General features: G+C 35.5%; 3 protein-coding genes across 4 annotated transcripts; 1 reads left to right on the plus strand and 2 right to left on the minus strand.

Annotated features, from left to right (window-relative positions):
- Positions 1 to 1,041: 1,041 nt before the first annotated feature.
- LOC113502417 (ubiquitin-fold modifier-conjugating enzyme 1) lies at positions 1,042 to 3,381 on the minus strand. Its single transcript, XM_026883982.1, has 4 exons — positions 3,159 to 3,381; positions 2,350 to 2,481; positions 1,406 to 1,573; positions 1,042 to 1,190 (listed from the first exon to the last, which is right to left on the minus strand). The coding sequence occupies exons 1-4, from the start codon at positions 3,279 to 3,281 to the stop codon at positions 1,104 to 1,106; spliced, it is 510 nt and encodes a 169-aa protein (XP_026739783.1). The 5' UTR covers positions 3,282 to 3,381; the 3' UTR covers positions 1,042 to 1,103.
- An 84-nt stretch (positions 3,382 to 3,465) lies between these two features.
- On the plus strand, positions 3,466 to 15,020 carry LOC113502416 (BLOC-1-related complex subunit 5-like). 2 transcript variants are annotated; one of them, XM_026883981.1, is made up of 8 exons: positions 3,466 to 3,549; positions 4,477 to 4,587; positions 5,897 to 6,010; positions 7,574 to 7,743; positions 8,439 to 8,514; positions 9,108 to 9,220; positions 14,009 to 14,143; positions 14,891 to 15,020. In XM_026883981.1, the coding sequence occupies exons 2-8, from the start codon at positions 4,491 to 4,493 to the stop codon at positions 14,969 to 14,971; spliced, it is 786 nt and encodes a 261-aa protein (XP_026739782.1). In that variant the 5' UTR covers positions 3,466 to 3,549; positions 4,477 to 4,490; the 3' UTR covers positions 14,972 to 15,020. The 2 variants fall into 2 exon arrangements, with proteins under 2 accessions (XP_026739782.1, XP_026739781.1); XM_026883980.1 differs by lacking the exon at positions 3,466 to 3,549 and adding an exon at positions 3,760 to 3,895.
- On the minus strand, positions 9,918 to 12,981 carry LOC113502415. Its single transcript, XM_026883979.1, has 3 exons — positions 12,746 to 12,981; positions 12,446 to 12,640; positions 9,918 to 11,934 (listed from the first exon to the last, which is right to left on the minus strand). The coding sequence occupies exons 1-3, from the start codon at positions 12,866 to 12,868 to the stop codon at positions 11,053 to 11,055; spliced, it is 1,200 nt and encodes a 399-aa protein (XP_026739780.1). The 5' UTR covers positions 12,869 to 12,981; the 3' UTR covers positions 9,918 to 11,052.
- Positions 15,021 to 20,690: the final 5,670 nt, after the last annotated feature.

Here is a 20,690-nt window from a genome sequence, read left to right on the forward strand (position 1 = left end):
ATTCATTTTCGTCCCTACCATTGTCAACTATTACCAGTCACGGCTGTCATGTCACCCATATCATCTTAGAACGCAAGAACTATAATAATAGTTAGTAAATATTTTTTCGAAAAATAACCTCATAATAATAGTTTCACTTCTCCTGAACACGCGTGAACACGCACACATTTTTTTTTCAGTTTCTTCACTCAGCTTCATGTTGCAGTTTAATGCATAATAATGGATACGTAGTTCTACTTTTGTCCCGCAAACATAAATTGTTCATCAACATTGAAAGAAATTAACGTGTGACGTCACAATTGTGTATAAATTTTACGAAATCGTTACGTCACAAGCCTAAACTTTAAATGGCGTTCGTCTTGACAGAAGACATTGCTCGTTCTACCTTCATATTTGAACTAATTATTTGCGTTCCGACCTACGCAGTATGAGGTCTCACTTCTCTGTGTCTTGATGTCTTGCAGCGCTGCTCTTGGGTTTGGCATTGAGTTTATGTATTATTGGGCCCCAAGTAGGTGATATCTTCCAGCCATCTTCTCTATTGAAAGTTGTTTTTTAATCTCAATAGCCTCGCGAATCATCCTAGGTAGGAATTTGGATTCAAACACTTTTTCGTAGGTACACAAGAGGAAAAATCGGACAGACAGCGGAGCTTTAGTACCAAAGCTCCGCGGTCTGTCCCTATGTGTGGGGTGTATCTCATGAACCTTGATGTTGAGGTAATCGTTTATGTTTTCTTAGTAATAAACTCCATTTGTTTCAGTGCTTAAAATGTAAACTATCTCGGTGCATGTTCTTGTCTAACAACTACGTTTAAACATAAAGCTAAAAGAAACACCAAAAATTGTTAAATACCATATTATCAATATAACAGTCGTGAGAGTTCGTATGTATGTTTGTTCCTCTTTCACGCAAAAATCACTGAACAGATTTAGACGAAACTTGGTTCACAGAATAGATAGTGTATAACTAGAATTAATTATAGATTGTATGTGCACGTGGAATCATTTTCGATCCGTAGCGTCAAAATGAAAATAATGGTTTACAAAAAAATATTTATTATTTATAATACATATTTATGTACATTTTAAACGTGGCGTTAGTTATTTTGTTTGTTCAGTTTTTTCTTGATAACTTATAACACCTTTTTCTATTAAGTCCGGTATTTCCACGGCCAACCAAGGACCAAGCTGTAAATAAAAAACAAAATTTAGATAAATCACAAAATAACATCTTGAATACACAACAAAGAATACCGCATTCGTGGATCATACAAAAATGCTTGTCCTACGCGAGGATCGAACTCGCGACACGACAGTGGTTTTGACGTGCCGACCTCAACCACTTGGCTATTCGTCATACAATGACGTAATATGATCATAATGAAAATAATTAGAATACGTACCCCTAATGCCATGGCATGAGCTATACCAAACCTAGGCACATTTCTAGCCCAAAGAGGTTTGAAATGGTCTGTGAGGCAGATTTTTCCACCACGGTACATCTTTGCGGTCTTGCCATCCAGACCGGGCAAAGCAAGCTCTGGTGCTGTTGTTGGATAAGTTACGGGTATCTAAAAGATTAAAAAAGAAATTAAAACGTGGGAATAAACCTGTTCCTCTTTTTAAGTATTTATATACTTATACTAGCTGACCCAGCAAACGTTGTTTTGCCGAATATTTTTTTTTCTAGTTGTATATATGTATTTTTAATGCTTCATTATAAAAAAAGTAAAAACAAAAAAAATCGTCCAGAAAATAAAAAAATAAATTTTTGTGTGGGCAACCCTTGTCACTTACGGGTATGAAAAATAGATGTTGTTTTATTCTCAGTCCTACCCGATATGTATACAAAATTTCATAAGAAGGAGTTCGAAAGAACGTTCGGAAGAAGCGTTTCGGAGGAGTATGGTAACTAACATCGTGACACGGGAATTTTATATATTAGATTAAAAAACGCGAACTATTTAAAACATATTTTTCACTATACCTACAGACCAAAACAAATGGTATCAATTATATGAAATTTGGCATTGAGATAACAGCTAGGAATTAGGAATATGACATTGGGTTCTTTTTATTTATTGAAACATTACATATTATTTTTAATATTATTAAAATATTAAGTATAAACTCTTGTTCAACTGTCGATCAATGCGAGCTGGATTAAAGTAAGTGGAATATATGCCCAACAGTGGGATTATGACGGAAATTGTCTTCAATAACAGTTGAATAGAGAAGTATGACTCCATGTCTGAGGAGAAAGCTTGGTCATATTAGTAAAGAAGACTTTGCCCAGCAGTGGGATTTAAATCACTGATACAAAATGTTATTATAACCTATTACTTACATCAAATTCCAAGTCAAACTCGTACTTGAGCAGGTTGTGGACATACCAGCATTTACCGAACCACTTCGTACCAGTTTTATCGGACTCCAATCGAAACCAATCATTGTCTGCTGTTTTATTGTTCTGTACATACTAGAATTTAAAAATAAAAGGTGATTAATATAAATAGTTGATGCAAGTAGTTGAAGCCTGTATTACAGCAGCCATTTTGATCACTATTGGTGTACTTTTGGTTCAGTACACTTGGTACAGTTTACTTTAACTATGTTAACATGGTCTTCCAGTCTAACAGGAGTTAACTACCAGTGTTTTAGATGGAGAGAAGGCCTAAACCCAGTCTGAGCTCTTCAAAATAAGTACCCAGAAGACCTATTCCCTTGATAAGACTAATTCTCATACATTCTGGCTTTCAATACAAATATGCTGATCATATTAAAGAAATAAAGTTATTTTATAAAATAAATTGTTTAATTCTTAAAACATTATAGGTTTAAAACGTAATAATGTTTGAATTCCTCATCTAAGGTTAAAAATGTATTATTTTCTAGAAATATTAACAAGCATTTTTTTTTTGTGTAGAAAGTAATAAGCACAGGAATATATACAAGAAGTTTTTTCCACATACTACATAACGAATCACTAACCAGGAATGTGAAAGCTAATTACAATATGGTTGGAATCTGACATTATAAATGTCAATAATTAAACTTTTAATAACAAATTTGTTTTTGAATAGCAATTTATAAAAAGTAAGGTATATACCTTATAACAGTATTTTTTTTTTAAACTTCAGAATTGTTTTTTTTTACCTTAATGAGTGCTTGATATTCTTCTTTGAGCCTAGTCGTCCATAATTCCTTGTCTCTAGGTCCTGCCTTGGTTTGTAACAAAGGTATACTGCTTAATGTCTTCCTTGTACTTTCGTCTACCATTTTTGTGTTATTTAATTTACTATTTCATGATATTCTTGCGATAATTTCACAAACTATGTCTGTATACGTGTAGGACTTATTAACGATAAATGTCATTAGGATTGATTAGGTTAACGTCATTACGGATTGTGATAGTGACATTCTTTCGACATGTCAGCAAAAGAATACAGATGACAAAATAAAATGTGAATAAAACCCGACATCATAATGTAAATTGAATCCTTTTAGACCAATTTTAGATAAACTATACCGACGCCAAAAGTAAAATGTACGTAAGTTATTGAATTAAGTCACAAAATTAGTAATTGTTTGTCCACTTAATTAATACCTCCGAATATTTTGGTCAATATTCTAGGTCTGAGATTTTGATGGCTTTATTTCCGTTTTATGTTTATGTTATTTTATTTTATCTGTATTACCTATTAATCTGCATTGATACTTTGTATTATAATCTTCTCTAATGTCAAATGAAATTGTTGACTGTCAAGTGATTCGAGTATTTTGTGAAAATTTATAAACGAAGAGAGATTCCTACAAAATAAATGCTAATACTTATCCAAATCAAATATTTGTAAGACTAATCGTAGGATAGGATATCAATATCTAATAAACTTGTGAGTACTTGCATATTTCGTATTGATTTATTGAAATTTCATAACAAATACTTGTTTGTGATTATATTACTTCAATTGTTGCCAAATTATTTACTAATTCTGTGACTACCTATTTGAGTACACGAGAGTAATTATTGTAATGTTATACTTTACTAATTTAAAAAAATAATGGTAACTGACAATATATTTAGATGAAGTAAGATAAGATTTTATAGGATTTTTCACATTATTATTTTATTCTGTTTTTTTATTTTATTTTTCAAGCCATTCATGACTCACTACACAGTTAAAAGCACTTCCTATCTTCCTCAGCAATTAAAAGATATACCTGTTAAAGAAAATCTTAAATAAAATTAATTTATCAAATTATATCTTGTAAATAAACCATCTATACTAATATATACCAAAATATATAAAAGGAATCTATAGATATAGAAATTTATCAAAGCTATGTACATAAATAAATAAAAAAGATATATTCTCCCACCCTTCACCCCTTCCTAAGTCGTCTACCTGAGGAGGAGACATGTCGCAACAATAATTCTAATTAGCTTTTAACAATGAACCTGCTTTTCTTCCAGAATTTTAGGGTATAATGGGATCGGAGCAATCTTCAGTACCACCAAAGAAACAAACGCAAAGAGCGCCTCCCGTCCGAAGGGGGCACACTATTGCAGTTACTAATATACCTGGTAAGCTTATAATACCGCACATATTCTCCATTTCATCATCATCATCCTAGCTATGTTTTGGTTGGCTTAGAGTCCAATTGGATGTTTACCGGTACAGAGTGACTGCCTATCTCACTCCTCAACCCAGCTATCTGGGCAACTCTATACCCCTTAGTTAGACTGGTTGTCAGACTATCTAGCTTCTGTCTACCTGTGACAACTGTCAAAGATGTGTAAATAACAACTGGGACCCAGAGATGTTGTTTTTCCACAAGCTCCACACATAATTAATATAATTTTAAGGAAATATTGATATTAAATGATGTAACGGTTTACTCACACGTATTTATTGGGGTACGATAGTTATTATACCTAAATATTATAAATAAATATTAATAGTTTGATTGTGCCACAATGAGCACAGTGTTGATTCCACAGTATTAGGGGAAACCTTTGGATCTACTTAATGTCATCCCACTGCTGGGCATGGCCTCCCCTATCTAGTGCTAGTTTCTGCGGTCCTGTGCTAGCCTCATCCAGACTCTCGACCCATAGTTGAGTAGTTTCAGCATGAAAGCAGGACAGACAGACAGAGATACTTTCGCATTTATAATATTAAGTATGGAAGTATGAACTAATTGATAAATCCTTACTAATATTATAAATATGAAAGTAACTCTGTCTGTCTGTCTGTCTGTCTGTTACCCTTTCACTTCTAAACCACTGAACGGATTTTAATGAAATTTGGTACAGAGATAGAGTTGACCTTGAGAAAGAATATAGGATAGTTTTTATCCCGGACTTTTGAAGAGTTCTCTTGGAAAAGCGATACAACCGACCTCGACGCGGGCGAAGCCGCGGGCGAAAAGCTAGTAACAAATGAAATTTTCTAATACCCACATATCTACGTTTAAGTTTCGGTACACGCACACCGTACTACATTTTTAATCTATCTACCTCAAGGTGAGTGGACTGACTTGTGCTGTTGAGTATTCAAGCATTCGGTATTTTAACTCAGGATAAACTTAAAAAAAATCAAAATGTCGCCCAGATAGGCTTATCGCGTATAAATACAGTGCTAATCCTACAAATATTATAAACGGGATTTTTCTAAGTAGGTATATATTGTTGTTTGTTACTCTTTGACACAAAAATCACTGAACGGATTTAGACGAAATTCGGTATACAGATAGTTTATAAACCTTGATTAACGGATACGATAGTTTTTATCCCTGATTTTATGTTCCCGTGGGATCATTGTTGATGACAAAGCCGCTGGCGACAATTACTAAAATACTAATCTATATTTATTTTCCCATGTTTTTTTAAGAACCATCGAGAGTTGGGGAGCCGACAGTCAGTGGTAATAACTCGCCTGGCACCAGTGTATGTTCAGATTCTGAACTACCCTACATATCGTACACTGTGGACCGGCCAATAGGAGGTTAGTCCTTAAAGATCCGACTTAACTAAACTGACCAGTGTGAGACTAGATACCGTAGTAATAAATCATTTTATTATCAGGCTACTGACATCAGACATGTTACTTACAGACTAACATAGATATTTAATAGTTGTTAATATAGATAGCTAAAAATGAAGATAGTAATCTTTCTTGTACTACGTTCTAGTGCGTTCTGGTGGAACTTCAAGTTCTGAGGCCAGAAGTCTTCATTCAGGGCCCCGGTTCTGCTATTTTACAATGGCCGATGCATGGATGGCAATTGAATTAAATTAAATTTTTCAAATACAATAATTCGAAGTTAATTGTATTGACCTTGAGTGTACTGAATTTCTAATTATTGTGTAGCGAAAATGCTTAAGAGAATACGAAAAGTGTGATTTTCATTCATTCATTCATCGGCCATTGTAAATAGCAGAATTGGGGCCCAGGACGGGATGCAGGAAGCAGTCTGGTACTCGCACCACAAACGCCTTGAAGTTGACGTTGCGGTTCGATTCAAGCTCCTGCACCCCAAGCGTGTAATTCAATTTCTGGCGCACAAAATTCAAAGTCAAATTCTTTATTTCAATTAGACCAGTATATGGCACTTTTGAACGTCAAACAATTTATTTATACAACATTAAAATCTAGTGTCAGTCTGTCGGTCAGTCTCCTATTGAAGCTACCGTGCGTTCGGAAGGTAGATTCTCATGGAGAAGAACGAGCAAGAAACTCCATGGTTACTCTTTTTCACTGCCATACAATAATTATCTGGGTTACATTATATGAGAACGATGTAACAGAAATATTCGGACCAACATACCCGACGATACTCTCTCGCTTCGCATTTGTGTGATCCACGAATGCTTGTCCTGAGTCTGGGTGTCTTTGTGACTTGAATGTTTGTGAAGGTTCCGCGATGCGAGGGTTAAATATTTAGTGAAGGAATCGATTTTCAAAAATAAAGTATGTATCCAGCGCCCCACGCTTTAACAATCAAATATTAAAAGCTACATAGTTTAAATTTCAGCCTAGAAATAGAAAAAACTTTAACGACCCGTAATTTATTCTTGACTTGAACGTGCATATACAGGATGTCCCAAAACTCAACGATAATCTGAGACCGGATGAAAGGCCAAGTGATAACAGATCAGGGGAAAAATCTGTTTCTATTTTTTGAAAAAAAAAAAAAAAATTTTTTTTCATTGCATTAATTTATAGTTTCGAATAATAGAATCGTTAATGAAGTTCCCGGAATTAAAATACTCACAGCGAAATTGTCACATTGGTGATCACAGGACTTAAAAATGCGACGAGGGATGTCGAATTTCAACTTTTTAAATGTCTCTTATCGCTGAACTGAGTGATATGGTTTTTTTTTATATTTTTCCCTGATCTGTTATCACTTGGCCTTTCATCCGGTCTCAGATTATCGTTGAGTTTTAGGACACCCTGTATAAAAGCGTATTTTTTGTGTCTTTAAACTATTAATTTATTTTCTTGTTATAACCATTCGTAATCCCTATTCGTGTGGAAGACTATTGATCACATAATTCGAAACAGATTCGCCAAAAGCTTCGGCGAAGAATCAACGTGGTACTGACAGCAAGAAGTCTTTGCTCCAACGACGCCAGTTGAGTCTACAAGCGAGGAAAAGCAAGCGAACCAGGGATATAGTAGTAGTCAAACAGCCGACTGATGAACAACTTGATGAAGATATACAAAGATTGCAGGTATAATGTGTTTTTCGTGAGTATATAAGACTGGCCTGTTGGTCTAGTGGCTAGTGACCCTGACTGCTATACCGCAGGTCGTGGTTCGCTTCCCACCCAGGAGAAATGTTTGTGTGATGAGTACGATCATGTGTTCTGTATCTGGATGTATTTTATATCTATATTATGTATGTGTTTAGAAATATATAAGTATGTTTATCAGTTGTCTTGTACTCATACAAGCTCTGCTTAGTTTGAGACTAGATGGCGTTGTGTGAAACTTGTGGAATAGTATTATTATTATTATATATACATTCCACTTAAAATGAGATGCAAAGTTATCAGGAAACCAAGTATTTACACCTATAATATAATATTACCAGCCTATATATGTCACACTGCTGGGCACAGGCCTCTTTCCTTAAAGGGGAGAGTTGAGCATTGATCACCACGCTAGCTGACTGCGGGTTGGCGATTTCAGGTTCCGGTTCCCGGCTGTTATTCATACATCTTTGACAGTCGTCAGAAGCTTGAAAGTCTGACAACCAGTCTAACTAAGGGGTATTGTGTTGCCCAGGTAACTGGGTTGAGGAGGTCAGATAGGCAGTCGCTCCTTGTAAAACACTGGTACTTAGCTGCATCCGGTTAGACTGGAAGCCGACCCCAACATAGTTGGGAATAGGCTAGGATGATGATGACATATTTATCTTTTAAAGGAAATTCCAACATTTCTTCCAATCATGAGAGGGACTCTTGGGCTGCCGGGAGCTCGTGACCCTGAGGTTCTAGAAGGTAAGAATAAAAACCTTCTTGTACATTAAGAGAAGAGGTTAGGCTGGCTAAGTTATTCAGACTTAAGACTTCCTTAGAAATAGGCATAAAAATAGCAAATAGACAAAAAAAGTAGTTATCTTGCTTTTAAAACATACCAACGGTTGCTTAACTTTTTGAAAATTGTAACTTTCTACCGATTACGGCTCACAGGATACAATCTGATGATAGACGGACGGACAGAGGACTTAGCAATAGGGTTCCGGTTTTCGTCTCCGGTACGGAATCAGACCAAGTGCGTTTAGGACTCTAGGCGGGTTCCATATCATTAACTATTAGCCTTCTTATCGTATGGTTGATGTACAACCCGGTGTCAGAGTGTATCCCGCCCGTAGTCCTCTGACGTGACGCAACACACACTTGAAACATTCTCAGCTGTGTCGCGCCTCACGATGTTTTCCTTCACCGTTTTCAGCAAGTGATAATTACTTTATAATACAAAAATGAATTCGAAAATACAATTATAAAGCACGGATTCGAACTTGCAACTTTTTGATCATACCAACACAGTTATCATACCTAATACCCCTATAGTTCAAATCTTACTATTTCAGGTTTGGACTACAGGCCTTGGGTTCGGCTGACGACCCGGCTTCAGGCGCACCTAGCCGCTTGCGCTCACCCTTTAGCGGCCGATGAAATAAGCATAGCTATGAAAATTAAAGAGGTGAGTTTGTTTTTAATACTTTAAAAGCTTATGAAATTCAATATGATGATGTCTGGGTATAAAAAGAAACTGTTTAGCCATACAATAAAAAAATATTAAAAACGTTTTTTCCTTTTGCTGAACATTTTGTAGCCTATTTGAATAAATAACTTTTGATTTTGATAAGGCAATTTAGAGAATCATGACGAAATTCTGAAAAGTTCTGTCCAAAGTCAGTTTTCTATGCGGATTCGCTATCCGAACTAATCCTGCTAATATTGTAAACGGCAATTCTTCTTTGTATGTATGATTGTTTGGTACTCTTCCATTCAAAAACCATTGAACCCTTTTAGAAGAAAGGACATGGCCGGAAATTGTATGAACCTGTGCCCCAGCATGTACACGAATAAAATCTACGTCGATTAATAGGAAACATCGTCAGGAACAAGAATAAAAAAGATTTATATTGCTCAGCAGTCGCTGACAAGAGTTATTAAGCTTAAAAGTTAAGTTAGGTTAGGTTTAAAGTTAAACTATGTTTAAAGCACTTTTATGTTTATGGTATATAAATATATAATCTAGACATTTAATATTCATAGTAAAATGATTTGAACACTGGGAGAGAATTATTTTTCAATTTGAGAAAATCTAATTGATTGGAAGTTGGAACCATATTCTACTGATAACAGTTGGATTAGACGGCAAATAAAAGAAATTAAATTGTTGAATCATTTAATGTTAATAAAACATTATCTAAAAACGCGGCTGGCGAAAAGACAGCTTCTTGGTATCTCGCCCATCCCAAGTACCAAAGAATTGTCATAATGTGAGCACAGCATCCAACAGTCCGGTTGCCAGATACACAATTACACCAATAACCTAAGATACCATTTCTAGGTTGGTCTTGAAATGAGGGAAGCTCGTCATATAAAATATACGTGTAATATTCACGCCTGGACGTATGCCTCGATTTAATACGTCCTCTTAATAGAAGAGGACGATTTCCTCCAATGTGTAATGCAAGTTCTTCCGAAAACTCTAGCTCTGGACATATTTCCACCTCATAAATACCTCGCTCTCTAATGTGCTCGCCATAATATGAGCGAGCCTGCTTCACCTGATACGGTCCTAAAGAAATTAGTTTTAACTCATTCATATCTAAACGTGGAAATCTATTAAGTTCTGGCAGGTTTGCATCAATTCTTGCAAATAACTCTACGTCTGTTTAAATTATACTCTTGTATAAACTGACCTAAATAATTAGGTAAGTTCAACCTTGAGGTTGCTATTTGAACAATTTGATCAGCATTTTCAGGATTTTCTATTACTTTGTGGAATTTATTAATGAGTGCAGCAGCAATCCTAAAATCCTCCATCATGTGTGCAGAAGCCAAGTTAATAAAAACATTTCTAAAAAGTTTATAGTCCCGTTTAAACCTGCCATTGACAACTTCTACAACCCATCGGCACAGCGTGACACATCTACTTTTGTTCGCCTGTAAGGTTGATAATTGAGTTTCCCCTTCATCTTTAGTTTCAGGTTTATGTACCTTGTAACCAAGAGCTTCTAGGTTGGAAACCGAATCTCTGAAGCCACGGTCTAAAATAAATACATCATTTTGCCTAAAGTATTGAAATAACCCACCACTGCTAGAAACATAATTCATTATGTCCGCGTCTGTTTGGGTTGCAGCAAATGGTCCAAAAACATCTATAATATGACCATCACAACAGACTACTAAGAATGGTTTTGTAAGGTTATGATACTTATGAAGACTGTATGTCTTTTTTTGGTATTTATAGTTGGAACTTTTTTGTACGTCAAGGTACAAGGTATGTACCATCACACTGAACTATGGCCCATCAGAAGCATCAGAGTGAGGATTTCCAAATAATTTTTCAGGAATGGTAGTGTTTCGTGCAACTATTTCTTGGTGAGAGATGTGAGACACACCAAGATGAAGCGGAACAAAATGATCAGTCAGACAATTCCTCACAAGATTCATTTTGTATTGCAAAGTAGATTTAGCAATTCTAAAAAAACTAGATATCCTAGCATCACTATCACCAGTTCGATACTTAATTAAAAGCATTGCTAATGCAGATTTTGAATTTTTGGGAACAACAGACTGTATTGGTATACTATTATGCAATTCAATGAACTCTTGGGTGGTGCGCCCTGTCCAATGATGGCATACATGATTAGGCATTAAATCAATATTTTCAAAATCAATAACATTTTCTACATTTTTACTGTCCAACAAGTTTTCAATTTCAAGTGCTGTGAAAGTATTTGTTAAACTTGAGTTCTCTAATAATAGCTCCCATTCATTAGAATGCAAATGATTTTCACATATCCTTGCACATCGAGGCACATAAAGCTTATTATGAAACAGCAAGGCTGATTTAATTAAGGTGGGCACTAAATGACCTGCACTTTGCTGACATCCATCAAATATGCATCGCCTAGATGTATTAGCACAACGTCTATAATTAGGCAGGGCAATTGATGAAACATCTTGACCTTGGCCAAGATGAAGATGTGGGGCAAGTGGTGGAGGAAGTTGTGGAGGAAGTGGTGGAGGAAGTGGTGGAGGAATTGGTATTTGGATATTTTGATCAGTTTGATGATCTTCTAAGGCATCAAAACGGTTGGAATCAGTAATATTTCTTCGGCTCACTTCTCTGTTAGCTCTCATGTAACAACCATGACATAAAAAGTTGGCTGCTCTAACCTGAAAAAAAAGATTAATCTAATACCACTTGACAAACAATAGCTTGACTTTCTATATTTGTAAACTCAAATGTATGTACATAACAATATTATTATTTTATTGCCAACATCAAAGCAAGACACATAACACAAAATAAAATACCACTCTGTGTCAATAAGACAGATATTCATACAGTTTTTACCAATAGATAGAGTGATTAATGCGGAAGGAGAAGGTATATAATACATCCATATTATAGCATAGAAACACAAAGAGTTCCAAAGATTTGTAAAACCCATGTGGCATCAGAGTAAATCATTAGTTATCTACATAAGGCAATTAAAGACTTGTACTAACTGATTCCTAATTGAAAATATTCCTCATTATTAATAATTAACATTAAATTAGGATTAAATGTTACTTTCTGGTAACTATATTGACTTGCCTGTTACATTTTGAATTAGAACTTCAAATAAGTTTAAATTATTCAATGTGATTTTCACATGTAGATATTCAAAAACGTATTACTTACATGATGATGCCACAGTGATACAAGTGAGGCGAGAGGGCTTCCCTCCACAATTTCGTGTCTTCTGGCACGTGTAACTGATTTACCACAGCCATAACAAATATTGATATGACCGAGTTGTCTTTCCCTTGAATTCGTTGCAAGACATCTTGATAAATTGTCGTAACACGCACCACAGACATGGCTATGAGATGATAACTGTGAAAGTAAAATAAGTACCTTTTAGACTTGAGATTATAGGTAGGTATTTAAATGATATGAATGCTGTAGGTATAAAAAGGATTTAATGATGCTACAACATACCTCGAATGTTAACCACTCCGATAAAAGAACAGTCATATCGGGAGGTAATGATGATAAAACATGTCTCCTGATACGTTCTCTGATTGTGATACCACAGTTAACACACGGTTGTAAAAGGTCCATTTTCCTTAATTATACTGTACGACTAGTTAGTGGAGCACTCGCGTGGGGCTACGACACTAAAATATAAATATTATTATAAACGAAAAAACAAACCGGCGCAATGTCAGTTTATTGTTTTTATATGAGAGAATGTGATTTGACATTGACATTAGACGCTCGATATTCATCACTCCGGTGTTGTCAGCACAAAAGTGACTATCTTCCTTTGTACGCGAACTTAGTTTTATTTACTTAATAATATTTATGGTTTCATTTATTTAAATAAATCAGAAATAAGCTTAAATAAAAAATATGTGTTATGTAAGTTATAATTAATTATGAACATTTTACATTTTAAGCTCGATGTCTATAGTGACGGACTTTCCCTACTTTGTTCTTTGTGAATACTATATGGCAACATTAAGGGTACTTTTGAGTGGAGTACAAACGAAGAAAATCTTTTTATTGTATGTTTTTTTCTCCCGCTGCTACAGTAAATTGAACTATTTTCAAAATTCCTTATTCGTTTTTTTATAATTATTGGTTTTATTTTGGTTCTTGTACACTCTGGGGCAGAATCCGGCCAAGTCCTTTAGTCACTCAGATAGGATTAATACATAGGATAGTTTGTATCCTGATTTTACGTTCCCGTAGGATCATTTTCCACGGTTTTATACATTGACTTTCTTGTTTCTCGTTCCGGTTGGATTTTAGCAATTCAATTTTGAGGCACTGATATTTTCAGGGTAGCTTCAAAATGGATGACAATGCAATTTACAAATCCTTAATAATCAATTTATATGTCGGCGCAACATGTCATCTTCTTCCATACCTTTCTATCGGCAGCAACGCTCTTTGCAGCCATATCGTCTTTCACAAAATCCATCGATCGTTTCTTTGGTCGTCCTCTTCCCCTATATCCATCCACATCCATGCTTAACGCCTTTCTCACCACATGATTCTCATTCCTCCGCATAACATGCCCGTACCATGACAGCCAGTTATGTGTGTATGTGTTATTTAAAAGAAGCGACAGCGTGCTGCTGGGGAGTTTGTTGCGCTGTTTCTTCTCTTACAGCAATCGGTGAAGGGTGGGCGGAACTGGGAGTTGTCCAATGCGACCTGACCCCGTCACGCGTCACTATGTATCCCCGCCCCCAGGCGGACCTGGAGGTGTCCCGCCTGCACGCGGCGATGGTGGAGCGTCAGCGCGCCAACGCGCGGCACGCGGAGCGGCTCGCGCGCGCGCACGACGTGTCGCACCAGCTCACGCGCTGCTACTCGCTGCTGCAGCAGGTCCGCCACTCGCCTCTGTGTACAGGGTTGCTATGACGGTGGGGCGTTCAATTACACCACGTATCCCATACGTGTTTACTTTTGATTCGACACGGGTTAAAAATCAAAAGCAACAAAAATGACATTTTTCTAAATAGCTAACAAATCAGAGTGAAACGCAACCACCCTTTGCGACTAAACTACTGCTCCAATTTTATTGATTTTTGGTACAGAACTTGAAAATAGTACCTTGTATTGGCAGTTGAAAGATTCGCCCCACCGTCGTATAAACCCAGTATACGCAGGTGTCCCAACACTCAACGATAATCTGAGACCGGATGAAAGGCCGAGTGATAACAGATCAGGGAAAAGTATAAAAATCCATATCACTCCGTTCAGCGATAAGAGACATTTTATTTTTCATCATTGTATTAATTTATAGTTGCGATTAATAGAATCGTTAATGAAGATCCCGAAGTTAAAAAAAATCACAGCCAAAATTGTTACTTTGGTGATCACAGGACTTAAGAATGCGACGAGGGATGTCGAATTTCAACTTTTTAAATGTCTCTTATCGCTGAACTGAGTGATAGTAAATAGCCTAGAACCTTCCTCGATGAATGGTCTATTGAACACAAAAATAATTTTTCATTTTGAACTAGTAGTTTCTGAGATTAGCGCGTTCGAACAAACAAAAAAACTCTTCAGCTTTATATATTAGTATAGATAAAAAATATACTTAGAGTTAAAGTTTTCTTTTTGTTTCAGACCCTCTTAGACGCAGAAGAATTGAATGCTCTACTACCAGAAGATAAGCGTTTGGAGCCCTTTGTGTGGAACACGGAATGATTGTAAATTGACATTTAGAAAGTTATTAAACAAAGCTATTGTTATAAATATTATAAATATACAGTATGTGTGAAAACCCCTGTCCGATCCGCGAAGGACATATAAGTGACTTGGTAGAGGGGCTAAAAAATATTGAAGCAACTGTAGGTTTTAATATAACATGAAAATATGTTTTTTTTTAGCGCAGCGTTAGCAACAAATATGATGCTGAATTTTAGGAAAATTCTCCTTAATTTTTAACTAAACTTATTTTTGCCTACTGCCTGTACTGCCTGTACTGAAAATGAATAAGTCAGTAAGTACTTATGTACGATATATCTTAAAATTAATTAAATCGTACGGATAAAATCCTTCCTTTTTCCCACGTTTTTAGATACTCACTTTTCTTGTTTGTTTGTTTGTCGTTCCGGTTGGACTTTTGCAATTCAATTTCGAGGCACTTCCCGATAAGCTAGCAGGCTGAAATTTTCAGGGTAGCTTCGAACCTGATGACAATGCAATTTACAACTATAAAAACAGCATAACCGATTTGGATAGAATTTGGATGGAGTGACATTTGAAAACGTGGGTTTTTTTTTTAATCTATTAATTTATTCCAATAAATAATCACAAATATTTAATCAATTTACTCTACACTGCAATATGGCTAGCCCTTAAATGATTAGACAGGTGTTTTAATACATACTTTACACATAATACTAGCTTTTGCCCGCAGCTTCGTATATTGTCATAAAGCAGAGCATATCCAAGAACAACGTCCACACAACCCCTAGACACCACCCACCACTCGCCCGATGTCTGTCACCACACCACACTCACAACTCTCACACAGGTCGCTCGTCACTCGTCACTCAACTATTTCTAATTAGTCTCGTCCAGTACCGTGAGGAAACACTTCCGCGTTAACGTTGACCTTGAGAGCTCCAATCAGAATGCTGTACCCCGCTTCGTACACCTCAGATAGTTGACAGAATTAGGTATTTGACTAAAACTAATAATTATGATATAAATCTGTATAGCCCGTCAGAAAATTTTCCAAAAAATATTGAATACATATTTTTCATTTCATCACATCACTAGCTGTTGCCCGCGACTTAACCTACCGCGAGTAAGGAATTTATGAACGGAAGCCCTCAAAGATTAATAATTATCCCTGTTTTTTTTTCACATTTTACATTGTATCTTCGCTCCTGTTAGTCACAGCGTGATGGTATATAGCCTAAAACCTTCCTCAATTAATGATCTAATCAACACAATCAATTTTTAGAATTTTTCAATTTGAACCAGTTGTTCATAAGATTAGCGCGTTCAAACAAACAAACTCTTCAGCTTTATATATAAGTATAGATTATAAAGTAAGGAAGATTAAAAGCACTGAAGATGATGAAATGTATGGTAGTGGGGGCTAGTGACGTCACTTGCTAGTAGAAAGCGTACTGGTAAGTGACGTCACACGACATTTTATTTCACTTTATCCTCATCATGTTTTCTTTACGAGATAAAACAAAAAATACGTATTCAATATTTTTAGGAAATCTGTCTGACGGACAAAACAGGTTTTTTTTTTTGTCAAATACCATATTTTTTAAGCATACACTGAGTATTAGGTGTCTATGGGTTGTATGGTCGTTAGGTTATGACAATAAATGTCACAATATGTAATATTATAGACATTTAGAATGGACTAAGCATCCCATATCAATATATGACTGGCCTGCTGGTTTAGTGGTTAGTGACCCTGACTGCTGTAGCAAAGGTTGTGGGTTCGTCCCCCACCCAGGACAAATGTTTGTGAGATGAGCATGATCATTTGATCTGTGTCTGGGTGTAATTTATCTATATTTTGTATGTATATAGAAATATATAAGTATGTTTATCAGTTGTCTAGTACACATAATACAAGCTTTGCTTAGTTTGAGACTAGATGGCGTTGTGTGAAAGTTGTGGAATATTATTATACTTACTTTATGAAGTAAATACTAATGGCGAAGTGCGAGAGAGACAGTGAATGTGCGGCCAGTAGTTCTCTCTTTCTAGAGTTCTGATTGATCCATTTCACTGAATGCCAGGAAGCATAAACAAAGAAAAGAGACAGGTATTGGCCAAATCATCGTTCGGTCTCTCTCTTTTTGGAGGCCGACGCTCAGTCCATTTTAAATTACTTAAATTTTATTAATAATAGGTAAATTATATTTGTAAGTTTGTAGTGTAAAGTTATAGATAAAATGGACTTGAATTTATTGTTAAGTACACTAGCAGATAAAAATAAATTCAACCACAAAAGGTAACTGCCTACCTATAATTGTTCGTGAGATAAAGCTTGGTAACAAACGGATAGATAGACAGCTGAGTCTTAGTAATAGGGTTTCGTTTTTACGTTTAGTAACGGAACCCAAAAAGTCCTTTATGAAACAATGTTTGTTTTGCAATAAATGAAACAGTGTATACCTAGCCTTTCCCAATTTTGGGCCACAAATAAAGGTATTATAAATAAATTATATAAAAAAAACCTTATCATATTGCTTGGCTGGTTATTAAGTATAGATAAGATTGCGTTTGAATTACATCGCCTTAGAATACATAACTTCATATGTATGAGAATGACATTCCTCTTCGACAAGCGACGTGACTTTGACTTGTCAGTTCAATACATTTGAGAGATTCGTCAGCGTTAGCGACGAGATGTGTAACTTGTGTTTTTAGATAAATGTAAATAATACATTTGTATTTACTATAAATGTAGTCATTAATTTATTGTGCTAAGTCCCGCTATAACTGTTTAATTTAGCAATAAACTATTATTTATAATTTTCGTTTTAATGACATAGTATTTTATATTTTTTCATCCCTCAGATGCCGAAATAATACGGCCAGATTAGATACTAGTTTGGTAAGGCCTTTGCTTTACAAGAAGTGGTGGGTTTGATTCCCACCTTAGACAAATGTGTGTGAGATGGCATGATTGTATGGGTGTAATTTTATAATACACTAGCTGTTGCCCGCGACTTCGTCCACGTGGTTAGAATTTTCCCCATTTTCCATTGTATCTTCGCTCCTATTAGTCGCAGCGTGATGTTATATAGCCTATAGCCTTCCTCGATAAATGGTCTATTCAACACAAAAAGAATTTTTCAAATCGAACCAGTGGTTCCCGAGATTAGCGCGTTCAAACAAACAAACAAACAAACAAACAAACTCTTCAGCTTTATATATTAGTATAGATAATAAACAAGTATGTTTATCTGATATTGTTTAGTAGGTACTCACGTCATAAAATTCCCTCAGTTTAAGATTAGAAAGCGTTGTGCTAATATTTTGGAGTAACCAATTCATCATTATTATAAAAATTCGATTACTCATAGGTCTAGATTTCATATTTACAGTTTTATTTTAAGAAGCAATAAAGCAAGACAATGCCTGCACAAAAGTTTAGAGCAATCGTCTTTCATCTGTGTAATTGCTATTACAAGTTTTGCAGGCGGTTCAGGTTCTCGAACCAATGTTTTTTAGAAATCGTTTTTCGCTTTCACCCTACCTATATGGGGTATCGTGTTTCCCAGGTAACTGGGTTGAGGAGGTCAGATAGGCAGTCGCTCCTTGTAAAACACTAGTACTTAGCTGAATCCGGTTAAACTGGAAGCCGACCCCAACATAGTTGGGAAAATGCTAGGATGATGCTGTTTATCAGCTGTCTAGATAGTACTCCTACTCGGTAATACAAGCTAAGCTTAATCTGAGACTAGATGGCGTTGAACGAATATTGTGGAATTTAATTAACGTTCAAAAGTATTATTTACAAGTTTATCTAAGTTGTTATGCATGCACATTATCGATAATTTCAGTAAATTTTTTTTGCAGTTTATTTATTGCCAAAATGTTTTTCTTACGAGGAAAAACAAAGAACCATCAAAACAAAAACAACTTACGTATTTAAGAGAAACCGGGCAAGTGCGAGTCAGACTTGCAACACTGACAGCTCCGTACAGTCCGTACCTACATATAGGCTAAAGATGATCTCAATTTGCACGAAAATTGGTGATCAGTCGAATTTGAGATTTTTAAATCGTCCTTCATTGCTTAAACTCGAATATTAATTTTAGTAATTGTTTTTTATAACAAAACAAAAACATCATCTGATTCTGTCAACAATCCAATTGTTTAGCTATCACAGTTCATGAGACACAGTCTGGTGGCAGACGGTTAGACAGCACAGTCTTAGTACTAATATTAGTTTTTACTCGTTATTTTAGATACGGAACGCTAAAAATAGATAACCATACATGAACAAAAAGCCCTCAAATTACGTCAATTGGATAAGGAATTACTTAATGAACATGTAAAAAATACAAACATTAAAGCACAGAAGCAAGGAAGTTAAAAGAAGCAGTGGAACAGAACCTTTTTCTAGCCGTACCAAATTTCTAGAAGTTTCTAGAAACATCTTCAGCTAAAAGGATGTTACAAAGATGGTAAAATCAAAGTCAAATTCTTCTTTTCAATTAGACCAGGGTCCCGATTCTGCTATTTTACAATGGCCGATGAATGAATGGCAAATGAATTAAATTTAAAATTATTAATATTCTCTTAAACATATTGCCAATACAATAATTGGCAGTTAATTTTATTGACCTTGAGTGTACCGTCCTGAACTGAATTTCCAATTATTGTGTAGAAAAATGCCTAAGATTAAACGCAAATTATCTATCATTTTAAGCCAAATTTCATTCATTCATCGGCCATTTTAAATAGCAGAATTGGGGCCCAGTATATGACACTTTGGAACGTCAAACAATTGAGTTATACAAAATTAAAATCTAAACTGTCAGTCTGTCGGTCTGTCCCCCATCTGATCTCATGGAGAAGAGCGAGCAAGAAACTCCAAGGTTACTTTTTTTCACTGCCATACAGTTATCAAGTTTAAGACCAATATGGACCCTGTCGGGCGCGCAAAAATTAAGAGGAAGCGCTAAATACCAATTTAATCAGATCAATATTGTTATTACTAGCTGACCCAGCAAACGTTTTTTACCATACAAAATTAGTTAGAGAATAAAAATAATAGGGAAAATAGATGTCTGGTTCTCCTGCACGCAAAATTTTTTGAGAATTGGTCGAGCCGTTTCGGAGGAGTTCCATTTCGTACACCGTGACACGAGAATTTTATACATTAGAAGTACGTAATATTCTTACTAGCTGTTACCCGCGACTTCGTCTGCGTGGTTAGAAGATAATGTATAAGTTATGATTTATACCTGCCCTGTTCCACATTTTCCATAGTATCTTCGCTCCTATTAGTCGCAGCGTGATGGTATATAGCCTAAAACCTTCCTCGATGAATGGTCTATTCAACACAAAAATATTTTTTCAATTTGAACCAGTAGTTCCTGAGATTAGCGCATTCAAACAAACAAACAAACTCTTCAGTATAGATTAAGATGTTTTAGTATACCTGATAAGTAAATTACTGACATAAATTTGGCAAAAATTTTATGGTACCAAATGTTCTACAAATAGAAAATCTCGTTTTTGAAGTTGGTATGTGTTTTAGTTTGTGTTTTATTTGCAAAAAAAGTTGCCATTTTTTTACAAAAAATCAGCTGTACCGAGTAGATTTTTAGTCAAATAATCTATTACACTCTTTAATATTACATTACACATATCCAAATTACGTAAAGACAACAAAAAAACCTCTCCGAAAACATCTTAGTATTTGCAAATA

The sequence above is a fragment of the Trichoplusia ni genome, chromosome 17 (genome assembly GCF_003590095.1).
Source record: "Trichoplusia ni isolate ovarian cell line Hi5 chromosome 17, tn1, whole genome shotgun sequence".
Classification (NCBI taxonomy): Eukaryota; Metazoa; Arthropoda; class Insecta; order Lepidoptera; family Noctuidae; genus Trichoplusia; species Trichoplusia ni.